Source organism: Sinohyriopsis cumingii, chromosome 12, assembly GCF_028554795.1.
Source record: "Sinohyriopsis cumingii isolate HCF-2022 chromosome 12, ASM2855479v2, whole genome shotgun sequence".
Taxonomy (NCBI): domain Eukaryota; kingdom Metazoa; phylum Mollusca; class Bivalvia; order Unionida; family Unionidae; genus Sinohyriopsis; species Sinohyriopsis cumingii.
The window spans coordinates 83,722,633-83,735,531 of NC_142972.1; the positions used below are offsets into that span (position 1 = coordinate 83,722,633).

The 12,899-nt window shown below is 33.9% G+C and overlaps 1 protein-coding gene across 3 annotated transcripts in view; it reads left to right on the top strand.

The window, feature by feature from the left end:
* LOC149786874 (carnitine O-palmitoyltransferase 1, liver isoform-like) overlaps window positions 1–12,899 on the top strand; it is a 98,532-nt gene that overhangs the window by 42,241 nt on the left and 43,392 nt on the right. For all 3 annotated transcript variants that reach the window (XM_089977383.1, XM_089977385.1, XM_089977384.1), the window contains exons 9-14: window positions 788–872; window positions 2,959–3,073; window positions 6,490–6,646; window positions 8,165–8,212; window positions 9,692–9,799; window positions 11,398–11,423. In XM_089977383.1, coding sequence (XP_089833509.1) covers window positions 788–872; window positions 2,959–3,073; window positions 6,490–6,646; window positions 8,165–8,212; window positions 9,692–9,799; window positions 11,398–11,423 — 539 coding nt within the window. The remainder of the gene's footprint in view (window positions 1–787; window positions 873–2,958; window positions 3,074–6,489; window positions 6,647–8,164; window positions 8,213–9,691; window positions 9,800–11,397; window positions 11,424–12,899) is intronic.

Sequence of the window (12,899 nt, forward strand, 5' to 3'; positions counted from 1 at the left end):
GAGAGAACAGATGTAGCCCTCTGTCAAACTATGAGATATGCATGTTGCCAACACAAGCACCAGCTTAAAAGGAAAAAGGCTCTCATTGAGAAGGAAAAGAAATAATTGTACATTGAGCCAAAACAGTCAGTGGTGACAAAAAGGAAGGCTGAAGAAATCTTTGCCAAAGCAGCAATAAGAGCTCAGCTGGCATTTCAACAGGTTATGTCCAGTAGAGAAAAAGACGAGTGAATGTATGGGATTATTTGTATATAGTTGGTGTACTTGGATGTTTATTTTACAGATTTGTTATGCTGCAAAAATTGAGAAATTATTGTGACTTAATTATGATGTGAAGACTGACATGCACATGAAATAACTTCAGCATCAGTAGTATTGGAGAACAAATTCATGTGACTATAAATATTGTGAAATTATTGAAGTCAAGTTGAACATTTTTGGTAAATTTATTAGTTTTGCAGATGATTATTTTGGTTTATTTTATAATCATAAGTTGCACCAGGAGCAGTTTTTTATGAGTGTAAAATGTATTTGTGGTCAGGGGCCTTTGGTGGTCCCAGATTGGTGGTTCTGCCCCTCGAGACCCTGGTGGGGGAGGAACCACAAATCCCTGCTTAAAATTTGTTCAGCTTTTTTTATGGAAGACCAAAATCGTGTCTGAATTTTGACTTGATGGTAATAAATTGAGTATTACACCACTCACTTTAATGGCCAGTTGTGTTTTTGAATGCATTTTTTAAATAAATAGCTTAATCATGTAATATTTTCTATGGTATTTGTCTTGCAGCTATTGCTAAATAAGACAGTTCCTCTCTGCTCAGCTCAGTATGAAAGACAGTTCAACACAACGAGGATTCCTGGGATAGAGACAGGTTAGTGATTGTTAAGAGTGGCAAATATTAGTCACTGATTGTAAGTATTGTAATAAATAATTTTTCTTCAAATTGGCAAAAAAAATCTCTCCTATCACCCTGATGATTATCACTGACAGCGTACACAATTTTTCTTCTTATAAAAAAAAAGTTTTTGCTATTTCAGTTTCCTTGCTAAATAAAACCATAGTATATTTCTGAAAATTTACGATTTATAGTATTCATGAAATTAAGAAGAAAAAAAGTAAACCAAAACAAAAGTCAAAAGTTGATGTAGCTTTGGAAAAGAATGATAGAAAATGTTAGTACTATAAATTTCATTCTGTTTTTGTTTTAGTAAAAGATTTCACTTGAAACTTAATACTTTGAAAATAATATGTATCACATATCAGAGGAAGTCAAAAAAAATTGTTGCAAGTAATTTCCCAAGAATGTATTCTCAACTCGTGTTGAGATTACTATCCCCATACCATGAAAATGGTCCGGATGGTACTTCATTTGCTATGTGTCCTCTTTTTGGTCTGTCATAAAATCTTGGGTGTGCAACCGCTCTTGCAGCTCCAATTTGATGCTTAAATATTTTGATTACTTTGATGTAAATTTTAATCATTTAATTTTACTAGCAAGGGATGGAACATCACCATTTTTTATTTCCACAGCAATTATAAAATGCAAAAGGAGTCTTACAGCTATTCTTGTGGGGTCTCCTTAGTCATTCTTTCTTGAAAATAAATTGCTGGATGTCTGCTGCTACCTTGATAAATTTAAATTGAATTATCCTCAGTTAGATCCCATTTGTTATGCCACATTACAAATATTGGGTGTTATCCTTGCACTGCCTTCAGTTATTCAGTCTTCCACATTACATTTCATCTAGAAGGGTTGCAGTAGTCCAGTTAGATGAGTGTTAGGCTCATAATTAGAGGGTTGCAGATTTTATACATGGCCAGGCCAGTCCAGGTTGGCTGCATTGGCATGTCATTGCCAGTTAGCTCCCATTTCCTCAGCAAGATGTAACCAGAAATGTTTTAGTGTCATTAAAATCAACAAAAATGAAACCTATTCCAACAAACTTTTAGTTTTAGTCTTCTGGTTAATTTTATGTTAGCTGCTTTGTCATGCAGCCTCATTTGCAAATGTGTTTTGATCAGTATTATTGCAAAATTATTATTGTTGTATGAAAACATGTCAGGTTTGAAATTTGAATGCACTTTGGAAAAAGCAGAAAAAGCACTAGTTGTAGAGACATCTTTGTCTTTTTGATGAATTTTGAGGGTGTACACCAGTTATTATGCAGTTATGTTGAAATGATGGTGCAGTTCCATGTAACACCTTTTGCATATTCTGTCAAATCTTATTTATTCTGGTCTCTGCATCAAACCACAGCAAATAATTCTTGCTGGGAGTGATATGAAATGACTATCATTATTCTACTGGCATTAAAACTTCTAGTGGAATTTGTCTCACCCAAATATTATTCTTGAAAATGGTTAACAATTATTGTAAGTTTCACACAATACAGTGTATCTTTGGACAGATATGCATACTCGGCCTAATTTAGCTGGAGTGAAAACTTTTTTATCATGATACTTCAAAAAACAATTGAGAGCTCGTAATGGTGTCTTTGTCTTTCCATAATTTTACCATTTGGGTCGAAATCTGTTTTTGATATGTATAAACATTTGGTTTACTCAGACCATGTTATCATTCTTGCATTGAATTTTTTTACCTCTGTAAGTTTTTATTTATTTAAATTGGTGTTCAGAAAACTGATGAAATGTTGCATTGCTTTTCATAACACAGATTTCTCCGAAAACAAATACCAGCATACAATCAGCCTCAATCAGCTCTGCTAGCATGTATTATTGGACAAGGTACTTGCCTCAACATGTAACACATTAATAATGTTGCTGTGGGGTAAAACATCCCACGGATGACATTGTTGATAAAATTAGGGTGATAAAATTATGGATAGTATTGGCTGTTGTTTTTCTCTCTGATTTTGATTGATCTGGAATGAATAGTATTATAAATTTACACACATAGCAAAAGTAAACATTCATTTTCTTATAAATTCCTTTCACAGATCAAATAGTCCATTACAAGGATAGTAAACATATTGTTGTTTACCACAGAGGACGATTTTTCAAAGTATACATTCATTTCAAAGGGAGACTACTTAAGCCATGTGAATTGGAGAGGTAAGTTCATCCGCAAGTATGATAATACATTGATATTTCATTGATTCTTTTAAGTAATTGCATCAACATCTCATCTGCTTGATTATGAAATACACTTCTGTATATCACTGTTCTTTGCCACAGATATTTTAGTGTCCAGGTGAGTTTCTTTTAATAACAAATTTGTTTTTTTTTTTTTTTTTGAAATTTACTGAATATTTAGATTTCTTTAGAATTGCAGAGACATTTGCAGCACAATGGTTTGTGATCATAAAGAACCACGTTTGGACATTTTTTTGAAAAAGTTCATAATTTGATATAAGGCTGGTCCAAGACTGGAAATATAGCAGGAATATATGTATTTCAGAACCTGAGTTTATGCAGAATTTGCACGTCCTTGTATTTCTTTTTAATATCATATTACTGTTACTTCAGATAAACAGACAAAAATTTAAAAAATTTATTTTAATCTTGAAATTGCTAAAGGATGTGAGCTAACATACCTGGTTGAAATTTTTATTTCTTACAGTGATTAAATATTTTATAGTTAACATGGTGTAGAAATAGTTTGCTCTTTATGTTAAGTGTGAATCAAACATGTTCATATGCACTGTATATTGTTACTAGGCAAAGTGTTATTTGTATGTGCAGTAGTAGAGTATTACCAGTACTACTGGATACATTATTGACCAGCTGCCAGTACTACTGGATACATTATTGACCAGCTGCTAATACTACTACTGGATACATTATTGACCAGCTGCCAGTACTACTGGATACATTACTGACCAGTTGCCAGTACTACTACTGGATACATTATTGACCAGCTGCCAGTACTACTGGATACATTATTGACCAGCTGCCAGTACTACTGGATACATTATTGACCAGCTGCCAGTACCACTGGATACATTATTGACCAGCTACCAGTACTACTGGATACATTATTGACCAGCTGCAAATTGCCACTCGTACAAATGTGCTTGACCAATCAGTGCACATGAAAGTTACGTGCCTTCAGTCAGTTTGTCAGCAGCCATTTTACTCTGACAGATTAGTAACACAATACATCAACAGTGGGAAATTCTTTAGTTCAATTGAGTTAAACTGTTGTTAGCTTGAAACAGGTGATAATGTGTGCTCTGGGTACAGTAGACACTTGGGTGAACTCACTTATGGTATGAAATTTATTCCATTCCCAAAAATTCATTCAAGTCTGCAGAAAAGCCAGAGATGGATCAACATTTGTGGCTGATCCCATGATAAGGTGAATTTCAGAATGCTAAATGAATATTACTAATTGTTTGTATGAATTAGTCCATTCAAAATGGCAGAGAGAAATGTACATAAATTAATCTTTAAACATGTATTTTAAACCTAATCAATTATGGCGATTTTTAGGTTGTTTTGTGGTTATTACCAAACTGGCAAAAATTAAGTGCCAAGTTCATCACTAACAGCTTTAAAAACATATAAGTGGATATCCAAATGTTTGATATATCCTGATGCTTTGAGATTATTAAGCCACTTTTACTATAAATCTAGAAAAATTAATAAATAGGAAGTATTCAATGAATTAATGATCAGATAAGTGAACTTGATTAATTAATGAACAGATAAATAAACAATCAAGAAAAATTGATTAATTGATTATATGTTTAATTCATCCATACTATGAATTGTACAGTCAGTGATACAGAATACATTAAGAATGAATGACAAAATAGTTTTGCAGTAATTTGAAAGAGACAATATAAAATATACAAAATACCCATGTTAACAAAGTTGAACTTTTGCTGCACATCCAGCATGAAAGTTACCAAAAAAGATATTTAGTTGGGAAATTATGAATATACACATCATTATTCTACATCTTGAAGATGTAAAAAGAGCTAAAGACATAAGTATATAAAAGGCATAATTAAGCTCAACATATACATTTGAAAAAAATAAAAGAAATAACTAACATCAGATGTCACTTAGATGTAGTGGCAAACTTTAAGTATACTCCACTTGGAAGCAGTGGTAGAGATACACTAAGTGATGGAAAATATTGATTTGATTATTACAAATACAGATATTTAATTGGTGGGAATCATTCGCTAAAGAGTTCCTTTTTTTAATATTGCTGGTGATTTATTTTGCACTTTTTCTAGACAGTAAAATCACAAAGGATTACTTGTGTGCTAGAATACGAACAGTTCAGTAAGACAATCACACAGAATTTAGATCATCATTGAAAGATGGTACATTGGAATTGATAATGATTGGAAAAAAGAACAAGGTGTGGAAAAGGCTCTTATAAACAGCATGGGTCTGAGGGTGATGTACTCTTGCGCCTTCTGAATGGGCACCTGAATGAAACATGTTTAGGTTGATGTTATTTAGACCACTTGTTTAATAAATAATAAAATTGTATCCAGTAATACCATGATAACTTTTGGATTTGTGAGTAGATCATGTATGAAAATGCACTGAAGTATAAATTACCATATATACATGCTTATAAGTCAAGCCTAACTGCAGACAACATAGACCCTAATTTGAGTTACACTGGAAGATCAGGGTCTATTGCATTTGTTCTATTTGCTACTCCAAACAAACTTCATGAAGCCAGATTTTCTGGTGTATTATGTTTTGACAGGTCAAAGTCATTGAAGTTTGCAGTTGGACTTAGCAGTAACGCTAAAGAGTCCTGGGTATTCATAAAATAAATATCAGACAGTAAATTTAAGTATATGCGTCGATAAATAATGAATTTGTTAATAATATGGCTTTTTCATTGATAAGAAAAAATAGATAAAGGGGTGAAATCTCATCAAATATAAATGGACAGATCTTATTCCAGCTAGAGTACATTTTAGAATTAAAGAATGATATATGTACAATTAGCTTTTGTGATTTTTGCTGCTCTGATGTATGCATGGTCAAGAGTACTTTGTATGATACCTAGGATTTGCATTGACTTTAAAATATTCGGGCAGGAATGTTGACCTTTTTATCTCCAACTTTAGAATTTATCCCAGAGTTGATATATACAGTGTTGCTATATAAAGTGGAAAATTCACAACTAAATAATTGGGAAGAAGATTTAGTCCAGATAGTGTCACAGAGTTCGGCAAGTAGCTTGTTTCACTTGTGCAGAACCACATGATTAGCTAGCATAGTTATATTTTCATTTTGCATCTGCTCAGTTGACCAGAAGGTCTGGAAAAGTCTGAAAATTTAGTGTTTCTTGATATGGAACAGAATAAAACTTCTGTGTATTAACATAAAAGTTTTGGCAAGTAGCATATTTTACTTGCCCAGCAATTTTTTTTGGGCAGGGGGATACCAACTACCATATTATTGAATATACTCTCAGAATGTGTTGCCCAGCACAGAAAGAAAATGGTTTATAAGAAAAATAATTATATATTTATTGCCTATAACTCCAGAACATTCCAGAAAATTCTGGATGACCCAAGCAACCCAACTGAAGGGGAAGAGCGGCTAGCTGCCCTTACTGCAGGGGAAAGAATGCACTGGGCAAAGACCAGGAAGGATTTCTTCACCACAGGGAAGAACAAGGCCTCCCTTGATGCCATAGAAAAGGTAATTATGACTGAGTTTGTGATAAGTAGCAAATAGGAATGTTGTATGCATTATTCTTCATTAGCTGGACAAACTGTTGGGAGTACGACCACTGCCTCAAAAATCCAGCCCTCCCAAGTATAGAAAGATGATCACCATGTCTTGTGACTTGTTTGCGCAACGAAAGTTCTCTGTCAATACTGGACAAGAATGATTTCCCCTTTAGCGGGATTGGTACCAAATTTTGTCATTTGCTACTTTGTGCTGCTGGTGCAGCTCTCACTTCAATTCTAGTGGTAGTTTAGTGGTATATAGCATGACAGAAGTAGGCTATAAGATAAATTATTTATGTATGTACATAAAGTGGTTCATGATAAATGAGTAGTATAAAAGCAAACAAAACATTGAAATGTTGAGGATAATATACAAAGGTCAATGGGTAATGTAAAGGTATGTATAAGGATAATTATTAGATAATAAAAGATATTTAGGGTGATCGACAGTTCACATAATGGTTAAGAATACTCAAGGGATTTAGGTTGCATGCAAGCTGTATTTTAGAATACTTGTTAATTTCCTTCAAGAAATTGAGGACTCCATCAGATCACTGAAGGGGTACCTAAGTAGACTGGGCCACTCAGATGAAAGTGTTCTTGCTTGTTTCTACCACTTTGACAGGATGATATTTCACTCAGGCTCTGTCATCTTGGATATATTGGGTTATCAGCACCATCTACAAAGGAACTCATCCAGACCATTTGAATTTCTTAATCATATTGGCTCACAAAGTTAGAGCAGTTGCCACCAGCATGGTATTTTTCAAGTGTATCTATTCCCATACTGATATATGCAGGCCATAAGACAGAAGTTTGAGATGACATTTTCCAGCTTTTACATTTGATATTTCTCATCCTAGAGGGCTCATTTTGAACTGGTTGGACCTATATTGATAACACAAGAGGCTACCTTGCCAGGTCACTTCTGGTGGATTTGTTATAGTGCATTTTTGTTCTTCTTTTAACTATGTACATATATATATACCAGGTGCTAACTCAAGTCCTTATTTGACCCAAGACTTTAGCAGCTTCATCTGTATGAGGAGACTTACAGGGCCCTCTCTTGGATAATGGGATGTAACTCCCTATGCTTCTTACCTTTTGTCCTAATCCATTATGATCATCTTGCATATTTGATGAAGAATCTCATTTTGGAGTAAAATATATTTCTTCACTAATACCCTATCCAAATACACCCTTCAAGCCCTCCTTAAAGTGTCATGCCTGGAAGAAAGTGCATAACAATTCCAGAATAACTTGATGCTTGATTGGATTTTGGCACCATTTGTGAGGTAGAGCAGTACTCATAATGTATTATGATTGGGTAAGTGTTGTACAAAAGAATGCACATTACTGCAAAAATCTGTTTTCCTTTAGAATATATGGTATGATTATTTTGCATTTATGGAAATTTTTTAAATCTAAATTCTATTTACACTGTCAATTTACAGAATTAAAATGCATTTTATTCTTTTTCGTTTAGGCTGCCTTCTTCCTGACTTTTGATGATGAACCTCAGGAATTTGATATAGTAAGTCTATGAATCATATTTTTCTGCAGGGTTTCGTTTTCCTTGTTTTTTTCTCAGATTCAGAATCTTACTGTCTCGTATCTTTTAAAAACCTTTGGCATCTTTTTCCTTTTATCTTTTATCTTGTAACGGAAAATATTTACTTTATAAGGAAGGCATTATCTTCCCAAAATTTGAGCAATTTTCAGCCTTTATATTTTGACAACCTTTTTAATATATTGGCCATTTATCTTGAAGGATGGTAATTTCCATAGATTATGGCCTTTAGGTTAATGCTGGTGGATTTTTTTGGGCACTCTTAAATCTGTAGGAGTAATAACATAATCAAAAATTGAGTAAACAATTTCTGTTTTTCAGACAAGTAGGAGTAATAACATAAACAAAAATTGAGTAAACGATTTTTGTTGTTCAGAAAACTTGTATTAAAAGGTATACTCGGATATCTTTAACTTTCAGGGTTCAGAATGAGTATGTATAGTATTTATATTTGGTGTTGCACTTGCATAGTTGAGCAAAACTTTAAATTTATGTGATGATTCAGAGTACAAGACTAGTTCACTCTTGGTTGTCCCCCCCCCCCGATCATTTCCTTCCTCCTGTTCTGTATCAGTGTGGTCTACTTGTTGTCAGTGGCTACGTTCTTGGAAAAAAGAAATGCCAGTGCATATGATATACTGTATACACCATTACTACATTATTGTGGAATGTTTCACACAGAAAAAATTAATAAGTCTATAATCAAGTTACAGGACATGCCTATGATTCAGAGAGTGTTATCACTTTAGTTTTTTCTCTGTATTGTAATCGTTCATAACAGTAGGTATGTTGATGGTATATACAGTATCTATGTAGTCTTTTTTTCCTATAATTTGTGCAAGAGTCTATGTCACAACAATTGGTCATTCTGTATATTAGTCTGTTCTGTCTCCTAAAAGATCGGTTTGATATGGCTCTTGATGAATCTGATTCTGATTATGGAAGTCAAATGCTTCCATGATCGGAACAAGGTTTGTTAATATTAATGAATGTGACAGGTTTGTCATGTTTATGGAAATTTTCATGATTGTCATGTGCTCACTCAGTTTTAAGTAGGGGGTGTATTAAATTTCAGGGAATTCATGCAGTTGCATTCCAGCAGAAATCTATACACATTTGTACAGATTTTCACCATTGTTTGTCAGCCATATTTGAGCTAGTGAGATTTGACTAATATATATCAAAATTATTTTAAAATGAAATATATTCCAGGAGAAGGTATAGAAATTCATCTAAATAGCCATTGCTTAGATTTAGCTTTTATTTGTTCTTCCAAAATTTAGCAAAGTTTATTTCACTGCATTCCCCCCCCCCAAATTTCACGCATTGTAATTTCTATTGCTTCTTATAATTGTCATTTTTGATACATCTTTTAAAGATCACAGCAACATTGGGTTTGCAGCAAGTTTTCAATTTAGACATGCCCTTGGCTTTCCATTTCAGAAAGACCCATCCAGTTTTGATCGGTTTGGTCATTGCATGCTTCATGGCAAAGGATATGACAGATGGTTTGACAAGTCCTTCAGCCTTGTCGTCACTTCAAATGGAAGGGTGAGTCCTAAGTACATTTTGCAGTAGCCATGGAATTTCTTCTTAGGCAAATAAAATAATAAAATACTGGTAGCTTCCTTTGAGTGTTGTGTTTACCACGTAAAAGAGATACAGAATTATAAACTGCTACAGTGGCCTAATGGTTAGAGCGTTTGCCTCAGATGCAGGAGGTCGTGGGTTTGATCATCGGCCGAAACATACCAAAGACTTATAAAAATGGTACTAACAGTTGCTTGGCGCTCAGCAATAAGAGGGTAGTGTTAGGACTGGTCTTCCTGGTGTCAGATAATGTGACTGGGTGTTACATCATGCTACATGTCTGCGGCATCATGCCCCAGTGCTTAGACATCACTATAAACTGTCACACTGTAGACATTGTAGTTATATGACTGAAAAATTGTTAAAGCTATGTTAAAAACCCAAATAATACACAGAGAGAAGTATATATGTGTGTCTATATGTATATATGTATACACACACACACACATATACATGGAACATTTTTTGAGTCAAAGCAGAATCATATTGATGTTGCAGTGTGATAAATATTTACAGGACATGGCTTTGTAGTATAGTTTGATAACGTTGTAATCACCATGTAATATATTCATGCCCCTGTGTTTCCAGAACGTTTTCAGGCAAATTATATTTCTTTTGTTGAATGCTATGTTTTTGGTACTTTATCTGTTAATTCCACTTTAACACCTGATTTAAAAAAAAAAAAATTGTATATGTTAGTAACACTTGACAGTGCACCTGTACACCAGCTGCATATTTTGTCAGAGTAGTATTATTCATGTGTTTTTTCATTTTCCCTTGAAGATATTAATACTTACACATGTATTAAAAGGTTGTGTGATTACCCGTCACATTAACATTACGAATTACTTTTTGCTTTCTCTTAATCCAGCCCACATGAAAGATGTCTTCCCATCTTGTAGAGCATATAGATGAAGGCAAGTAACTGTAACAAAACATCGCTTAATGCTGCTAGGTGGTCATCCACGTTCATGAAGTTACTAGTTTAAACTTAAGCTTGCAAACGTGAAAAGTGCCTCCATGCATTTCCTCTTCCTTGTACTTATGTTGGTAAAGTTAATGTGATCGGGTAATTTAATTTGGAGAAAGTATATTTTCTTGATGTCATTGTTGTGGGCATAACACCAACTTTAAGCACAAGATAGGGTACACATGAACATCTGTATAACTGGTTGAGGAAGAAAATTTAAAAACCCTGGATAGGACTACCGACCCATGGGATGTAAATGTAAATTTTTTGTGAACTATGTTTCTCACGAAAATGCTAATCTGATCAATCCCTCCCACCCTTTCTAGCAAATATGCACGTTATGTTGTAGGTTTTGGTAGAGCTTGAACTGATAACATCCAGGATACAGGTGGCTATCAGTGGAAGTGAATCTGTAAGAGTTGTTTCCTGAGAGAGAGTGAGGCAGGAAGATGGGTTTCTTATTTCTTTGATTTAAGGCTGGATTCAGAGGTAGCAGAGAGTAGTTTCTGTTGTTATTGTAGTAAATATTTTCAATGAAACATAATTTACTAAAGAAATTTCCTTTCTTATGCCGATTATTCCTTTTCAGATTGGATTTAATGCAGAACATTCCTGGTAAGTACTGTGCTGAGGGTGAAGAAGTATTTCAGTCTTAATAGTAGAGTGTACTTCAGTCATAGCCATTTTATTTAGCTTGTGTATGGTATATAGCTGTAATTGAGGATCTTATTGTGAATAGCTATGATAAAATTAGTGAGAACATGTACAGTGTAATGCTGTAATTAACATTAGCGAGGCCTGTAAGGTGTATAGCAGTAATTAAAATTAGTGAGGACCTGTACAAAATGTTACGTAAAGTTGTAGCAGATACATGAAAATAATTATTTGGAAACTTGGCTTTTGATTGCATTTATTGCTACATCTTTTCCACAACCTACTCACCCCACCTCACCCGGTGGGAGGATAAATTGAAGGTGTATACATGTATTTAATGCTTTGTTCACCACATTTAATCCAAAACTTAAATACTATAAAATTGCAAAACTAGAAGTGCTGCAAACCAAAAGTATTTAAAAAAAGGTTTTGGTTTTGAGTTATTAAAGTTTTAGGCAGTATATGACTTTACCGTAGAACAGATCATGTCTTCAGAGGAAATGCCATGTACATGGATGATGGGATCATTGCTTTAGTAAATGTCATACAGATCATGTAGGTGTTGCATTACGATCTATTTCAGTAATGATGTAATTATTTAGCATTTTATTACACATATCTTTAAATCGTGAATATTCACTTTATTACAATCATTATAAATCCATAATCTTTGAATTAGACACAACTTCCTTGACACAGTTTAGTACCTAGTCACCATTATAAAAGTCTATAGCAATAATAATTTTCATCTAGAAAGTTCTTTGATGACAGTTACAGTGCAGTGCATTAGGCAATCAGGATTGAATAGATTTTATTTAAACTACATTAATAGTATTTTAAGTTGAGTAAATATGCCTACACAAACTTCTTGAAGTACACTTTAGCTTCATTCCAAATCCTATAAATATGTAGCTAGCTGATTAATATTCAGAGCAAGTGCCTTCCTGCAGATGAAGGAATTATGTCCTGCAACAAGCAAAATCAGTTAACCAGATAAGCAGTTAATATAACAACTTTTATAACATCCAAATGCTTTGATTGGAATAAAAGCACATTTGAATGTCTCAAGGGAAAATCTTAATGTGCAGTGTCATGCAAAAGGCAAATATGAACATTCCCAGTTTTCTACCGTGGTAAATGTAATGAGTAATCTGATTGGATAAGTTAGATAAGTTTCTTTTCCATATGTACAATCAGTTAATGGGTGGCAGATCCTATATTTGCAGCTACATATACCATCTGTCAGGGTGGAATGAAGTGACTCATTAATCATTGGCTTCTGATTGTTTGTGTAATCAGAAATTTACTGGTATTCTACAGCCTCAGTGACCACCCTTATACCATGGCCACTTCTTTTAAAACAGGGTCTGCAGTGGACCTCAGAAACCTCAAAAGCCTAAAATACTTTATGAGTGCTTAAAAAGACTAGGAAATCTA